Raw genomic sequence first — 15,427 nt, forward strand, 5'->3', positions numbered from 1 at the left:
CTATAGCACCCAATCTAAGAAGATGGTCAACTTCCTGTTGTAGGATATTGTCATAATAATAGACTCATAGACTTTAAGGTCAGAAGGGACCATTATGATCATCCATCCCTAAAGAGGGATGGAATAGGTGAGTCGGGAGGGGGAATGGAAATAAAGTGGGATAGTATATCCTGAATTAATTGACTGCAGCACTCATTTGTCAGATGTTATGATCTGCTCTGCTGGGTAAAAGGGCAGAAGATGATGGTCAAATGATTTCTCAGAAGTTAGAAGCTCTGGAGCAGGTGAAGATGTTTGCAGTCCCTCGATTAAGGCCTCAAATTTGTTTATTTTGCTGAGGCGGCTGGTTTGCAGTGCTAGTCTGATTGCGTCTGCTCTGCTGCCTACCCTGATCCCGTTGTTGCTGAGGCTGGTGGTCCTCTCTCTGCTGGTGATAAGTATACAAGGTGTACTTGGGTCTTGGATCTGGCTGGTATCTAAATTTTTGCCTTCTATTTGCAAGTGCGTGGATTCCCAGGGAACATAAGGTGGCTCTTGAATCCTTCATGGAATGGAGGACATCATTGGTCTTGGTAGAAAAGAGCTTCTCACCTTTGAAAGGGAGGTCCTCCACTGTAGACTGTATTTCCCTCAGGAAAGCCGAGGAGTTAAACCAGAAGGCTCACCTCATAATGACAACCATGGGTGTTGACCTAGTGGCCGTGTCAGCCGTGTCTAGGGCAGTCTGTAATACTGTGTGTGAATTCGTGTGTCCTTCGGAGATCATTGCATTAAATTGTTGTTTCTTTGCCTCTGGTATATTGTCAATAAAAGTATTAAACTTCAAATAGTTGTTGAAATCATATTTACTAAGCAATGTGACATAGTTGGCAACTCGGAACCAAAGTGTTGAAGATGTATAGACCTTTCTACCAAAGAGGTCTAGTCGCTTGCTGTCCCAGATCATGGCTGGTGTTGCTGATTTCTCTTTTGCGTGGCCTCGACTACTACGGAATTAGGAGGATAAGTAAACAGAAACTCAGTTCCCTTAGGGGGAACATAATATTTTCTATCAGCCTGTTTGCAGGTGTGTAGTATAGTTGCAGAGGTCTGCTAGATCATTTTATCAGGGTCCAAAATCGTGGGGTTAATAGGAAGCGCGATCATGGCAGTAAGAGTGGCCTGTAAAATGTCGGTAAGCTTGTGTTGGGTATTAAAGACCTCCTCCATTGCAATGTTGAGATCCACTGCCACCTTTTTGAAGAGGTCTCGAAAGGTTATGAAGTAATCCACCGCCATTGGAGTTGATGGCATTACTGCTTTGTCTGGCAAAGACAATGAATTAGTATTAGGGGATGTGTCTGGTCCTGATTCACTGTTTTGCTGATCTGGTGCATCTTCCTGCATCCTCTGAGGAGATGGACACTGGCGTGCAGGGGAAGGCACAACCTGTTTGTCTTTTTAGTATGTTTCCTTTTGTACCTGTATGCCCACGGGCTCCAGTACTATCACTAAGCACCATATGGCATGGGTGGTAGCATGCAGGGGTGTGGTCCCCAGGGGGGAATAGTGCCCCCATTGAGAGCCTAAAGGTAGGATGTGAGGACAGTACCAAGACCTTGGTGCCAGGTGAGAGTCAGGGTGAGAAGGATGGCTCCTCTGCATCATCCTCATCACTCCATAAAAGTGTAGGAGAAGAGGCATGTCTCAGTGCTGCTGTGACTGGTGATGTATCAATGCTGAGGAATGGAGAGTTGAGGGTGGAAGAAACAGTGAGTTGCTTATGATGAAGGTACCTTAGTGCTGGTGTAGACAGTGCAATTAGTGACGGTACCAGAGATGGCGCCAATAGCGCGTCATACTTGCCATATGCATCTGGCGTGCCATGACATGCCTGGCACGTCATACGTGCTGAGGTGCGGTGCAGCCTCAACTTTTGGTGCTGACTTCTCAGTAAAGTGCTGCTTTGGCGACTGCAACTTATGAGGTAGAGAGGAGGCGCGCTTCTTTGGGGATTTTTTTCCCTTATCAGATTTCAGTTTTTCAGGCCTTTAGTTGCCCAGGTTAGAGGCAGGGTTCTGTGCCTTTTCAAGCATTAGCACTTTAAGATGGAGTTCTCTATCTCTGTGCATGCATGCCTTAAGCTTAGCACAGTGGTGACAATCCTGCTGCATATAACTCTCGCCTAGACATTTGACACACTTGGAATGTCCGTCAGACAGGCATGGCGTCATTACATATGGTTCAACGCTTAAATCCTGGTGATCCAGGCATTTGTCTGATGAGGGTAAAGATTGGAACAATGAGAAAAAGAACTTGGATAACAGGAGGGTTTTTTTTTTAATTTTCTAGGAAGATGAACTTTGATAGGTAATAAGGTAACAAACAAGGAGAACGGAGGGAAACAAACTACTTATCTATAGAGAACAACGCTGAGTGAAAAGCACTGCTGAGCTCTGTCTTAAGCCGGGGACAGTGAGAAGGAAGTGAGAGGAGGGGGGCTGCACATGAGTGGTTGCACCACGCAGCACTTGTGTGCTCTGCTGCCTTGCATACACAGCCTTCCCAGGCACTGCTTTGAAGATTCTGGTCTGTGGTGCTAGGATGCACCGACACCTTCTGTGGAGCACCACAGGGACATCTCTCAAAGAAGAACTGCAGAGCTCTGTCTCAGGCTGATGGCAGGTGAGAAGGAACTGGAGGGCTTGGGCTACGTGTGTGCAATACCTACTGGCATGCAACATGCTGGTTGGCGCTGTGCATGCGCAGTACACACAGGGACTGCTTGAAAATCTCTGAGCCAGGATGGCACCAAGATCAAACATGGAGCATCCACGGGGACATCTCTTGAAGAAGAATAACTTCTATTTATTATTCATCACCTTGGAATCTCTACCCATGGACTAAAAACTACAAATGCCTGTTCAAATACAAATACTACCTTTTTGTAACATCTGAATCTTATATAAAAGAAAAACATATAGTAAAAACTATAATGAATATTTAATCTTTTAACAATATAAATACAAAAGTACACAAATACCCTAAAGCTGTAATTCAAATTGATGCCAAAACATGTTAGAGCTGATTTACTTTCTTTAAGTTTTAGTGCATTACTAATAATAAAACAGGAAGGGTTAAAATATTAATATTGATTTTGATTTCAAGTTATCTGTTTTTTGTCACAGCCTTAACATTATTTACTATTTTCAAAAATAATTTCTTTATTTTGTATCTTTTCTTTAAAAATGTGGCCGTTATAAAATATTCCACCATGAAACTGCATATATGAGAATACTATAGTTTTACAAGACATATTGTTGGGTATGCATATAAGAAAATTAATACTGTTTCCTGCAAATCTTTGATTAAATATAGGATTTGCAAGACAAGTATAACAAAGCCCTAAAAGTATTATATGCCCAAATTCTAACATTAATATTGTACTAATTTACACCCTAATGGATCCCAAATTTAGGGTTTGAGTGCCGTTTTTACGTGAACAGTGTAAGTTTTGCCCGAGGGAGGACTGTAATATGTGCCTTTCTAACTTTTTGTTACAGTGGGAACAGCAGCCAGCTTGCTGCGCACTTCCCCCAGCTCTACCACCTGTCCGTCTGGCAAAGATCCTCGGGCAAAAATGGTCAAGGGAAGATAATGTTCAATGAGCAAATGGACTGGATGAATATGTTCCTGGAGGAGAGAGGGTCCAAGTGCCAGGACAAGGTTGTGGAACGGCAGGAGAGGAGAGCTTGCAGGGAGTTGCAGGTGAGGCAACAGGACAGTATCTTTGCCTCCCTGATGACAGTAATGGAGAGCCTGGCTGTGTGCCTGGAGCATAACCCCTCTCACTCCGAACCCCAATCACCCTATACAAAGTAACTTTTTCCTCCTCCCCACAGTTCCACAGCCTCCATCTCCACAGGCCCCAAGAAGGGGGACGGTCCTCAAGTGCAGCCTTAACTTCTTTTATTTCCCTGCTGTCTTCCCTAATCAATAACAAACAAACAAAACAAAAACATGATCTCTGGACAACAGTCTCTTTATTGCTTGTACTGCAGGGGCAAACTGGAATGAATGCAGAGGCACCTCACTGAAAACAACAAGCATGAGACTCAAAATTGGCCATTCATAAAACTTTCTTTCAAAGCCTCTCTGATTTGTGCTGCCCCATGCTGTGCTCTCCTTATTGCCCTGGTGTCTGACTGATCAAAATTTTTGGCTAGGTGCTCTGCCTCAGCCCCCCTCCCTGTCCGATAAGATTCCCCCTTGCTCTCACAAAGATTATGATGTATACACTGAGGTCCAACCTAGTCAGAAGACTCCTAACCCTTCCCTTTAAACATTTAACCATCATTCTGCACTTCCTCAGCCTGTAGTTGAACTGCTTCTTACTGGGGTCCAGGAGTTCTTAAAGATGCACCATTCTCAATCATCCACGCTGATGTCAGTGAAATAGCTTTTGTGATCTACCAGTGCCTGCAGCACCATGAAGTACCCCCTGTGATTAATGTACTCTTTGGCAAGGTGATCTGGGGGCAGATATGGAGATATGTGTTCTGCCTATCCCCCACCGCAGTTAAAGAATCCCATCACAGCAAAGCCATCTACTACAGTATCCAAGCTTCCCAGAATCACAGCCCTCCATAGCAGAAAGGTATTGATCACCTTTGCTACTTATATAACGAGAGCTCCCACCGTAGTATTCCCCACTCCAAACTGATTTCCAGCTGACCAGTAGCTGTCTGGCATTGCAAGCTTCCACAGGGCTATTGCCATGCGCTTCTCCATGGTCAGAGTGGGTCTTGTTCTGGTATTCTTGTGATTCAGAGTGTGGGAAAGCCATTTGCAAAGTTCCAAGAAAATGGCCTTGTGCATTTGGAAGTTTTGCAACCACTGCTAATTGTCCAGTAGCTGCATCAGAGTGCAGTCCTGCTAGTCTGTGCTTGTCTCACAGCACCAGAACTGGCATTTGTAGGGGATCCTGGACAGCCCTGTCTTGACAATAAATGTCAGCTTTGACCACAGTGCGGATCTCTGAAAAGCAAAACCCAGGACTGTCTCAAGTCTGCAGGACTGTCTCAAGTCTGGTGCACAAAAGCCCACAGGCAAGGCTGGGGAAGCTTTGAGAGGCAGGAATGTTTTCGATTAAGCGGTACTGAGAGACGTCAAGAATACATGATAAACAACCTTGTACTGGTACTTCTGTTTCAGATAAACAAAAATTACAGATGAAGCCATAAAATTGTTAACTACGCATGTCGTTTTTGCAACATTCTGAGTAGCAGGAAGTACCCAAAATAGGGCCCTAGGTATTTTAGGTATCTTACATAATATGTAATAAATTGGTAAATACTATTAGAATGACCAAGTCTCACTTTGCTATAAAATGGGCTTAGTAAGAAGAATTGATGGAAGGGAGTGAGCAGGATTGACCCACAGGTCCTGCTCGCTGTAACTAGAAGTAAATAGGCCCTTCACATCGGCTACAGCAGTAGATGGCATTCCAAGGGGTGGGAATCAAAGAGACCATGACCTCCTGACTCGTACTGTAGGTAGCATATGGGTGAGGTGTAAGTGAGCTGGCTTTATTATTGTATTATAGTAGATCTTCTATTAATTGCTTTTGCATTGCTTTGCTCTGTATTAATTGCTTTAGAATTTATAGTATTTAAGGTTTAAATTATATAGTAATTGTTTTTAAGGCTTGTAAAACTTAAATAACTATGTTAACTGATTAAATCTTGTAATAAGAAAGCAACTAAGTCTCTCTGGAGTGTCCTAGTTTCCCTTGGATCTAAAATAAATCCAACCACACAAACACATTCCACTGTGTCCCCAGGATTGACTGGTGTTTGCGTTTGCATCAGTGCAAGGGCTTACATGAACAGTGCCATTAGGCACAAAATGGCAGACATCAACATAACAATGGTTTGATGCAAAACAGGATCCATACTGTGCCAAAAAAGTTGTGAAAGGACTGTTTCCCATTGATCTCAAGCAAAGGGGTAGAAAGATGAGTGCATTATGGGATGCTGACGACATGAACCGATAACGTCCCGCTGCAAAGTTCTGGTTCCAGCATGCATTGGGAGCATAACCCAGAATGCAAAGTGGCACAGGCACTATGGGATAGTTACCCACAGTGCATCACTCTCAAAGTCAATGCCAAGCTCCCTAATGTGGACTTCGGAGTATACTGAATTCTTCCCCCCTCAGTGAGGACATGAACCTTTGACTTTGCAAAATTGGTTGACCAGACATCGACCATAATAGATTCAACCTTATCTCAAAATGTAGACATGGTATAAGCAACTGACTTCTAAAAGTGTATAACGTTTATTTTGTGCACAAACAATAGCTGTAGTACTCAGCTATTTAAATGAAGGTGTAAACTACATACCGTATAGGGATAGCATTATTGATCATTAATATGTAGTCACCTCTGCAGGTCAAATTCAGCAACCATTTAAAAGGATGCACATTAACAGTTATTTAAGATCAGAGATGGAAAAATTCCATATCCAGATGAAATGAGAAATTTTAAACAAATTCAATTACTTAAATCAAAATTTAGTCAGCCTTATGAAAACTATCGGTATTTTTCATTCTGTACTTAATTTAATATTCATTTTTGTACCATTAAATTAATATATTATATGCATTATGCAATATTAGTATTTTCTTATTATATGTTTGTACAGCACCTAGCACATTAGGACCTTAATCTCAGAGGCTATGTCTAGACTACGTGGAAGATTCGAAAGAGGATATGCAAATTCTGTGGGAATTTGCGTATCTTCTTCCGATCCCACTTTCGAAAGCAGAGCTTTCAAAAGTGAAAGTAGTCTGGATGCATTTTTTTCGGCAACCCTCCGCCCCTATTTTGAAAATCCATTCTTCCTCAAAAAATGAGGTTTACGCAGCTTTTCAGAAAGGGGGGGTTGCCGAAAAAATGTGTCTAGACTACTTTCACTTTCGAAAGCAGAGCTTTCGAAAGTGAGATCGGAAGAAGATATTTGCATATCCTCTTTCGAATCTTCCACATAGTCTAGACATAGCTAGATTAGTCTCCTCTAGGCACTACTGCTATAAAAATAATTAATAATTTAGTATGATTGCTATATGATCATAATTTTTTTTATAATTTATATTCAAAACACATGTAATGTTTATTTTACATTTTTATAACGTGCCTATCACATATTTGTTACATTGAATGATATATTATAGGAATAATATAATTACATACAGTACCTTTTCTTCTTCCATGGTAAATGTCTTTGCTTGTAACTTCATTGCCAATAGTGGATAAAATTTAAAATAGTATGTCAACACAACATATACTAGAGGATTAATTTTATTTCTATACTTTGACAACAGAACATGACAGGATTAATTTTATTATTAGAGCAGTAGGATTAATCTTGTTCACATAAGCTGAAAACAGAATATAGTGAATAGTACATATAACAATGTAACTGGTTTACTTTTATCATAGTTCTACAATAGCAGCAAATGTCTAAACTAAAACCAACTTTTCCACATAAAACTGGAAAGAAAATTTTCTTCTCCTGTTAATTTTTTTTTCTGAGCTAGCATGTTGATTAATCTAATGCTATTGGATAAAATCCATCAGCACCATGAAAGGTGGCAGTCTCAAGCCCCATGACACTTACTCCAGAAATATTTTCAGTCCTTTTTGCTAAACCACTATATATAATCAACAAAAAATAACACAACTTTGATGAAAAAAAAAATCGAATGTACAAAAATAAAGTTACATACTGTAACTGTGATTGTTTGAGATATGAAGCAGATATGCACACACCTAGTGCACTGGAGCCAGAGAATTTTGCCTAGGAGTATCCGTAGGAAAAACAACACTCATGTCTTGTGGCCATAGCCCCTCTGTTGACTCCATGAGGTAGTACTGCCATAATCCCACTCAGTTCCTTCACTTTATATATCATAAGTAGGTGTAGTCTGGATTCCTGTCATGTCCATCTACTTTGTGCTATGTGGTGGTCAAGGAAGACATACTCTGCAAGGGAGGCCTCTATCACAATGGTGGCTCTTGGTATAGAAGGGCTTAAAGGGGTCCCAGTTATAAACATGGATGGACTGGATCACGAAATGAGAAAGGACAGAATACCCTAGGGTACCATGACCCTGGAATCCCTATGGCACTGGTTGTCTTGTAGGCACAATGAAGCTAGGCCTGTAGACATTACAGGTGAGGTCTCACAAGGGGTGTCACAGAAGTGTAGGTGGCCTTATGCCCCAAAAGAGAGGGGCACTGGTGCACCCTAGGCAGGGCTTGTATCAAATGGAGACAATCAGGGTGCATATTGTGGAGAACCAGTCCACTGTCTCACACCAAGAGCCCATCCAAAGTTACTGTCTACCTATGAGGAGTAATGTTAGTTAGAACCAAGGGGTTTGGTTCGAACTAACGCGTCCCAGCTCACACTTCCTAGTTCGACTCAGCTGTTGAGCGGAGTAACTCGCCGGCGAGATTATGCTAATGAAGTGCAGGATATTTAAATCCCTGCTTCATTAGCAATCTCGGTCGCCTATATTTGCATCCCTAGCTCGAACTAGGGAGCAAGTGTAGACGTACCCCTAGTGAAATAGTATTTTCTAATATCCAACCTAGACCTCCCTCACTGTAACTTGAGATTATTGCTCCTTGTTCTGTTATCTGTCACTACTGAGAAAAGCCTCTCTCCATCTTCTTTGGAACCCCCCTTCAGGATGTTGAAGGCTGCTATCAAATCCCCCTCACTCTTCTCTTCTGAAAACAAAATAGGCCCAAATCTCTCAGCTTCTCCTTGTATGTCACATGGTCCAGGCCCCTAATCATTTTGGTTGCCTTCCACTGGATTCTCTCCAAAGTGTCCACATCTTTACTATACGGGGGGCCCAGAATTGGACACAATACTCCAGAAGTGGTGTCACCAGTGCCGAAGAAAGGGGAATAATAACTTCTCTAGATCTGCTGGAAATGATCCTCCTAATGCACCCTAATTGCCATTAGCCTTCTTGGCAACAAGGGCACACTGTTGATTCATATTCAGCTTCTCATCCACTGTCATCCCCAGGTCCTTTTCTGCTGAACTACTACTTAGCCAGTTGGTTCCCAGCCTGTAACAGAACTTAGGATTCTTCTATCTACATTGTCCTTGATGAACCTCATTAGATTACTTTTCACTCAATCTTTCACTTTTCTATGTCACTCTGGACCCTATCCCTACCCTCCAACATATCTACCTCTTCCCCTAGCTTAGTGTCACCTGCAAACTCGCTGAGGGCACAATCCATCCACTCATCCAGGTCATTAATAAAGATGTTGTACAAAACCAGCCCCAGAACTGACCCTTGGGGCACTCCACTTGGCACCAACCAGACACCTAGAAACCTTTCTTGTTAGCCTTCACATCCCTTGCTAGCTACAATTCCAATTGCACTTTGGCCTTCCTGGTTACACCCCTGTGTGCTCAAACAATATAGTTATACTCTTCCCTAGTCATCTGTCCAAGTTTTCACTTCTTGTAAGCTTTCTTTATCATTAACTCACAGGCATTTACCTTCCTTTCCCCACGCCCTGCATCCCCCCTCTGTTCTGAAATGTGATTTGTCCTTTTCATATGTGTTTATTTTTTTAAATTGTATCCTTTGGTATATATGGTTGTGACTATTTTCTTCCACTATTTGATCTGAGGAAGTGGGTCTGGCCCACGAAAGCTCATCATCTAATAAACCATCTTATTAGTCTTTAAAGTGCTATATTTTCTCTTCTTACTGCACATCAGGATGGTATGTTCCTGTGACTTCAATAAGGCTTCCTTAAAGTCCTGACAGCTCTCCTGTTGGCATCCCAGTATTATTATCAGCATTAAAGAATCTCAGTTTCCTACCTGTTTTTTAAAAGCTGCCATGGCTTCTTTGTGTTGATTGGTTAATGCTTCTGTCTCATGCTGCAGAGTTTCCTGCTCAATGAAAAACAAATAAAAGGTTACTTATCTTCTCCTAACTATTGTTCTTCGAATTGTGTTGTGCATGTCTATTTCAATCAGGTATGTGCACACGCATGCACAGCAGCCAGAAGATTTTTCCCCTGGCAGCATCAGTCAGGTCAACCTGGGAGCTCCCTACAGTTGCACCTCTATGTGTTCTACCAGTGCAGAGATTTCTCAACGGGAGTCCTAAGGCAGCAGCTCTGCAAACTTGGCCTTCATGCTGCAGGTGTTATACAAGTATTTTGATGGCCTGCTTGTTGGATATGTGGAGCTGCAGCTCCCCTGGTCAAATAGACCTTCTTCCCAAATAGGTCTAGTTTTTTAGCCTTATGATTTTTAAGGGAGAGTCCCTGGTAGTCCTGTCACTCATGATGATTGACTGCATCTACCACCAGGGAATTAGAGGGCAAATGGATATATAGGTATTCATACCCCTTTATGGGAACAAAGTGCCACCTTTCATTCCTCTTGGACATTAAAAGAAAAGAGGCCAGGATCTGCCGCAAGGAATTTTGATCTCACTGATGGTCTTTATCAGTGGCAGGGCAATGCAGGTAGGCCTGGAGGGAGCAAGGATATCCACGATGGGGTCAGCATCCTCTACCACCTTCTCTGCCTGGATCCCCAGATTCTGGGCTTCCCACTGCAGCAACTGTTGTAAGACCTTGCTGTCCTCCAAAACCAGGACCATCAATGTCCCTGTCCCAGCTTCATCTGAGGAGGATAATGAGGAGGACAAAAGCACTGGCAATGGGCCTTGTTCATTGCCCTTGGCACCAAGGGGGTCACATGCACTCAAAATTGTTGTGCCCCTGCCTCCACAGTATGTAGTGCTGTTGCCAGTGGTGCCAATGTTGACACCAGTGCTACGGATGAAGAAAGGGGCATTGGTGTTGCTGGTGGTGCCAGTGTCTATGGTGACTGCAGAGGAACAAAGGATGCCAATGTCACTGATGTAGAATTGGCTCTTGACTCCTGTCTCTGTTCCTGGGTCTGATGGTAAACCCAGGGAATCCAGACGGACCACCGAGTCAGGGGTTGCCACTGAGGCAGCCATGGCACTGAATAGGACTGGCAATCATGCTGGGACCTAGACCTTCTGCTCCTGGCTTTATCAGAACAGTAGGATTATTCCTCTAACTCTAAGTCAGTCTTCAGTGCTGGCTAGAAGTGCTGCAGATTGAAGGACCAGTGCGGCTCCCCAACATGGATGGACCATGCTAGGGAGAGGCATGCCAGAGATGGGAATAGGCACACCCCCTTGATGGAATCAGGGACACATAGTCACTGACGACTCTTCCCTCCTCTGTGAGAAGGACAGCGTTGTGAGATGTTTAAGGTCCTGAGCTGCCCTAAACATCTCCAGCATAGAGAAGAGCTGAAGCTTTCTGCCATGTCAGTCCAGATAGCAGTAAGGACCCAAAGGGGGCAGGAGTAAACGACACCTTGACAGAAGGCAGGGCTGCAATGATGTGGCACCTCTTGGGTCTCCCTGTTGTAGGCTCCTTGGACTTGGAAGTGGGAGAACGACCACTTTCTGGTCGTTTCTTCTTCTGAGGCACCAGGGATTCAAACCGATGCCTCACAGGTTGTCTATGGATGCAATACCGCCTCAAGTCTCACTGAAGTCCTTCTACAGTGCCAGCTCATGCATCATCAGTGCCAGCATACTCTACACTGATGAGAAGGTGCTGGGAAAAGACTCCACCAACTCCAGGTTAGATTGTGGCCAGAGTGCTATCTCTATGAGGAGGATCTTCACTCTTTGCTTCCAGTCTTTTAAGGTCCTAGGGCGCAACCCCTTACAGATCCTACAGCTCTCCTACTGGTGTTTCTTCCCAAGACACTTCAAACAGGAAGTGTGCAGGTCACTCCTGGGCATACATTTCCCTCAATAAACCCCAGGAACTGGGGAGTATTGAGAGGGGAGGAACTCCTGAAAAGAAACGTATAAACTAAACATTACTACTACAAAACTAACTATATACACTTAAAGTGGACCCTGACAAAAAAAAAGTGCTCATGAAGGCAAGAGCAATAGGGTGTTCCAGCTAGCCATCACTGGCAGTAAGAAGGAACTGAGAAGGTGCCAGGTCAGGAGGTGCAACTTCAGGGGCTCCTCCAGGAAATGTGAAGAATGCTTCAAGGAGAAAATATCTTCCAGCTGCCATGCATGTTAACACCTTATTGGAATTCACATGACCAAACATTCAAAGAAAAATACTTTAAAATTAGATCAAATTATAATGTACTTTAAACATGACTCTTACTATATCCTTTCAGTAAAAGTGGAATTATATTTTTAAGAAAAATATTGCTATTTTGATTACTTTAAGTAAGTTCTAGAATTACTTATCTAAAATTGAAGATCTTCAATGAGAAATGTCTTATCTGGAAATTTTCTACTAGCAGATTCGCTCCTAATTCATAACAAATGGGAAATGGCTCTCACCTGTGGAAGTAGTTGTTACTGGAGGCACCAGGATTAATCCCTACTCTTTACTACAGGCCACCAGAATTTTTTTTCCAAAATTGTAAAAACAGTTCAGCAACAGATTATCAGTATTAAAACAATTATTTGAACCTGTATGTATTACATATAATGGAATTTTATGTTTAACTCTCCATTTAGAGATTTTTTCCAGTTTGTTACAAATCGTATTCTGGTAATTTACCAGACTAACAGAGTGAATTAAATAAAGAGAGTAGTTATTAGCAGTGAAAACTATTAGATAAGAAATTTCTCATTGTGCTGCACAGGTCTGAAAGTAAAGGGGAAAGAATAGTATTTAATTTTAAATATTGCCTACTACAATAGAAAAATAGGCAGAAATGTAGATTCTTTCATATAAAGTAAAAGCTTTGTAATTTAAATAATTATCTGGGAAATCAACCCAGAATTACCTTCCTACCAAAGGACTACATCAGTGATATAATTTCTGTGTTAAATTCAGTCTGAACACAAAATGGATAAAAAATAAAGTTGTAAACCAAATTGGTTGGGAGAAATACAACTGCCAACATGCTCTACCATCAAAGATAGAATTTCTTGTAGCCTTGAGGGTATGTCTAGACTACATGGCTCTGTCGACGGAGCCATGTAAAATAGTTTACTTGGCATAGTCAATGAAGCGGGGATTTAAATAATTCCAGCTTCATTAAGATAAAAATGGCCGCCGCGCTGTGCCGACAATCAGCTGATCCGGCACAGCGCGGCAGTCTAGATGTGGCGCGGTCAACAAGGGAAGCCTCGAGGCATACCAGAGAGGTCTACAAAGGCTTCCCTTGTTGACTGCACCGCGTCTAGACTGCCACGCTATGCCGGATCAGCTGATCGTCGGCACAGCGCGGCGGCCATTTTTATTTTAAAGAAGCGGGGATTATTTAAATCCCTGCTTCACTAACTATGCCGAGTAAACAATTTTACATGGCTCCGTCGATGGAACCATGTAGTCCAGATGTACCCAAAGTGAAGGTTGAAGCTTAGGCCTGAACTACCCAACATTAACAACTTTAGATCACCTCTGAATTCCACTGGTAAAAGGCATCTCCCATTTGTTTATGAATGAGGGAAAAAAACTATGCAGGAGAAAGGTAGCATCTTTTTGTTTGTCCACATATTTATTCGTTCATAATATGATAATATAATTTATAGATTTTTATCTTTCAAAATTTTGGTGCACAAAATGTACTACATAAACGGATATTAAAAATATACATCCATTCGTAAAACAAAAATCAGGAAAGGGTGACTGAATTTGAACTCAGAACCTATCACCATAAAAAGAATAATTCCTTAGCTGGTGCTCATTTGAGATTTTGTAGTAAACACAGATCCCACTGTAGCTATTTCTGAACCTCATCCTTGGAATCTTTTGAATAGGTGTGTCTAGGGTTGTGTACATGAGCTCTTCACATGATCCCACACAAGAATATAAAGGGAGAAGCAGTTTCAAACATCCCTCAGTTGCACTGTAACTTCAAGCCCCTATAAGCAGAGGCCTCCAAAAGTGGGAATAGAGAGCAGATCTAGATCTCTTGAAAAAATACAGTTATTTTATGGTCTCAGAGGGATGTTAGTCTATATCTGAAAAAATATAGGAATCCTTTGGGCACATGAGGGCTGGTCTACATCAGGGCTACATCTATACTGCGCTGTTTTGCACAAGAAATATGCAAATGAGGTGAAGCATGGAATATCACTGCACCTCATTTGCATAATTAATGAACAGCCGCTTTTTGTACAAGAGGCTTTTGCGCAAAAAGGAGCCATCTACACAATACACAGTTCCTTTTTGCCCCAAAACCCTCTCTTGCGCAAGAGCCGTTCTTCCACATTTTTTTCAGCACTCTGTGTGACTAGTTTGTGACCTGTTTGGGAAAGGTCTCCAGTTGAGGGCTGTAGGTAGCCCTGGTTTTGAGCAATGTGCCCTGAGCGGACGCCCTCAGCGGTGTCCAGATGCAGCCCGGTCCGTCACAGGTGACCAGTCAACTTGTTATGGATACCCGGCTGATACGAGACCTCCAGATGTATGTCATGAGAAAATATACAAAATCCCACAGCTTGATGGCCTCTCAACATGTAGTGAAGAGTGGGCTCTTCCCTGCTTGTTTACATAAAACATTGCCATGGTGTCCATTAGGGCTGAAACAAGATTTCCCTGGATGCGAGGGCAGAACGTGATGCAGGCCAGTAAAATTGCTCAGAGCTTTTCACATTAATATGCAACTGAATTTCAGCCTGAGTCTATAGGCCTGGTGTTTGAAGGTCGCCTAAATGGGAGCCCAACCCATTGTGGACACGTCCATGAGAAGGACCAATATCGGTTATGGTGTGGAAAAGGGGACCCTGGAGCAGACATTCTCTTGGTCCAGTCATAAATGAAGTGAGGTGAGGACTTCAGGAAGCACTGTGACTACCAAGCCCAAGTGATACCGACTCGGTTTGTACCCTTGGGCTATCCATGCTTTCCGAGTCCTGGATGATATAACATATGAACAGCCATACTGAGTCTGACCAAAGGTCCATCTTGCCCAGCATCCTGTCATCTGACAGTGGCCAATGCTAGGTGCCCGCAGAGGGATTAAACAGAACAGATAATCATCAAGTGTTCCCACCTCTGTCACCCATTCCCAATTTCTGACAAACAGAGGCTAGAGACACCATTTTTACCCTTCCAGGGTTCGCTGAGCAGCGGCGAGCCCTGCTTGCCAGCCGTGAAGTTCTGCGCTCTGCGCATGTGCAGATCGTTCTGCGCATGCACAGATCACTCCGCGCTGGCTCTTCCGGGGTGTAATCTACCCGCCATGGGCAAGTAGATTACACTATTTGTTGAGCCCTGCTAATAGCCATTAATGGATCTATACTCCATGAATTTATCTAGCTCTTTTTTGAACCCTGTTAAAGTCCTGGTCTTCACAACATC

The 15,427-nt window shown here is 42.8% G+C and overlaps 1 protein-coding gene across 1 annotated transcript in view; it reads right to left on the minus strand.

Annotated features, from left to right (window-relative positions):
• The window catches only part of CCDC73 (coiled-coil domain containing 73), a 204,963-nt gene that overhangs the window by 130,864 nt on the left and 58,672 nt on the right, over positions 1 to 15,427 (minus strand). The window contains exons 3-4 of the mRNA XM_089778828.1: positions 9,900 to 9,971; positions 7,237 to 7,272 (exon numbers count right to left, since the gene is read on the minus strand). Coding sequence (XP_089634954.1) covers positions 7,237 to 7,272; positions 9,900 to 9,971 — 108 coding nt within the window. The remainder of the gene's footprint in view (positions 1 to 7,236; positions 7,273 to 9,899; positions 9,972 to 15,427) is intronic.

This window comes from Pelodiscus sinensis, chromosome 5 (assembly GCF_052426305.1).
Source record: "Pelodiscus sinensis isolate ZL-2025 chromosome 5, ASM5242630v1, whole genome shotgun sequence".
NCBI lineage: Eukaryota > Metazoa > Chordata > Testudines > Trionychidae > Pelodiscus > Pelodiscus sinensis.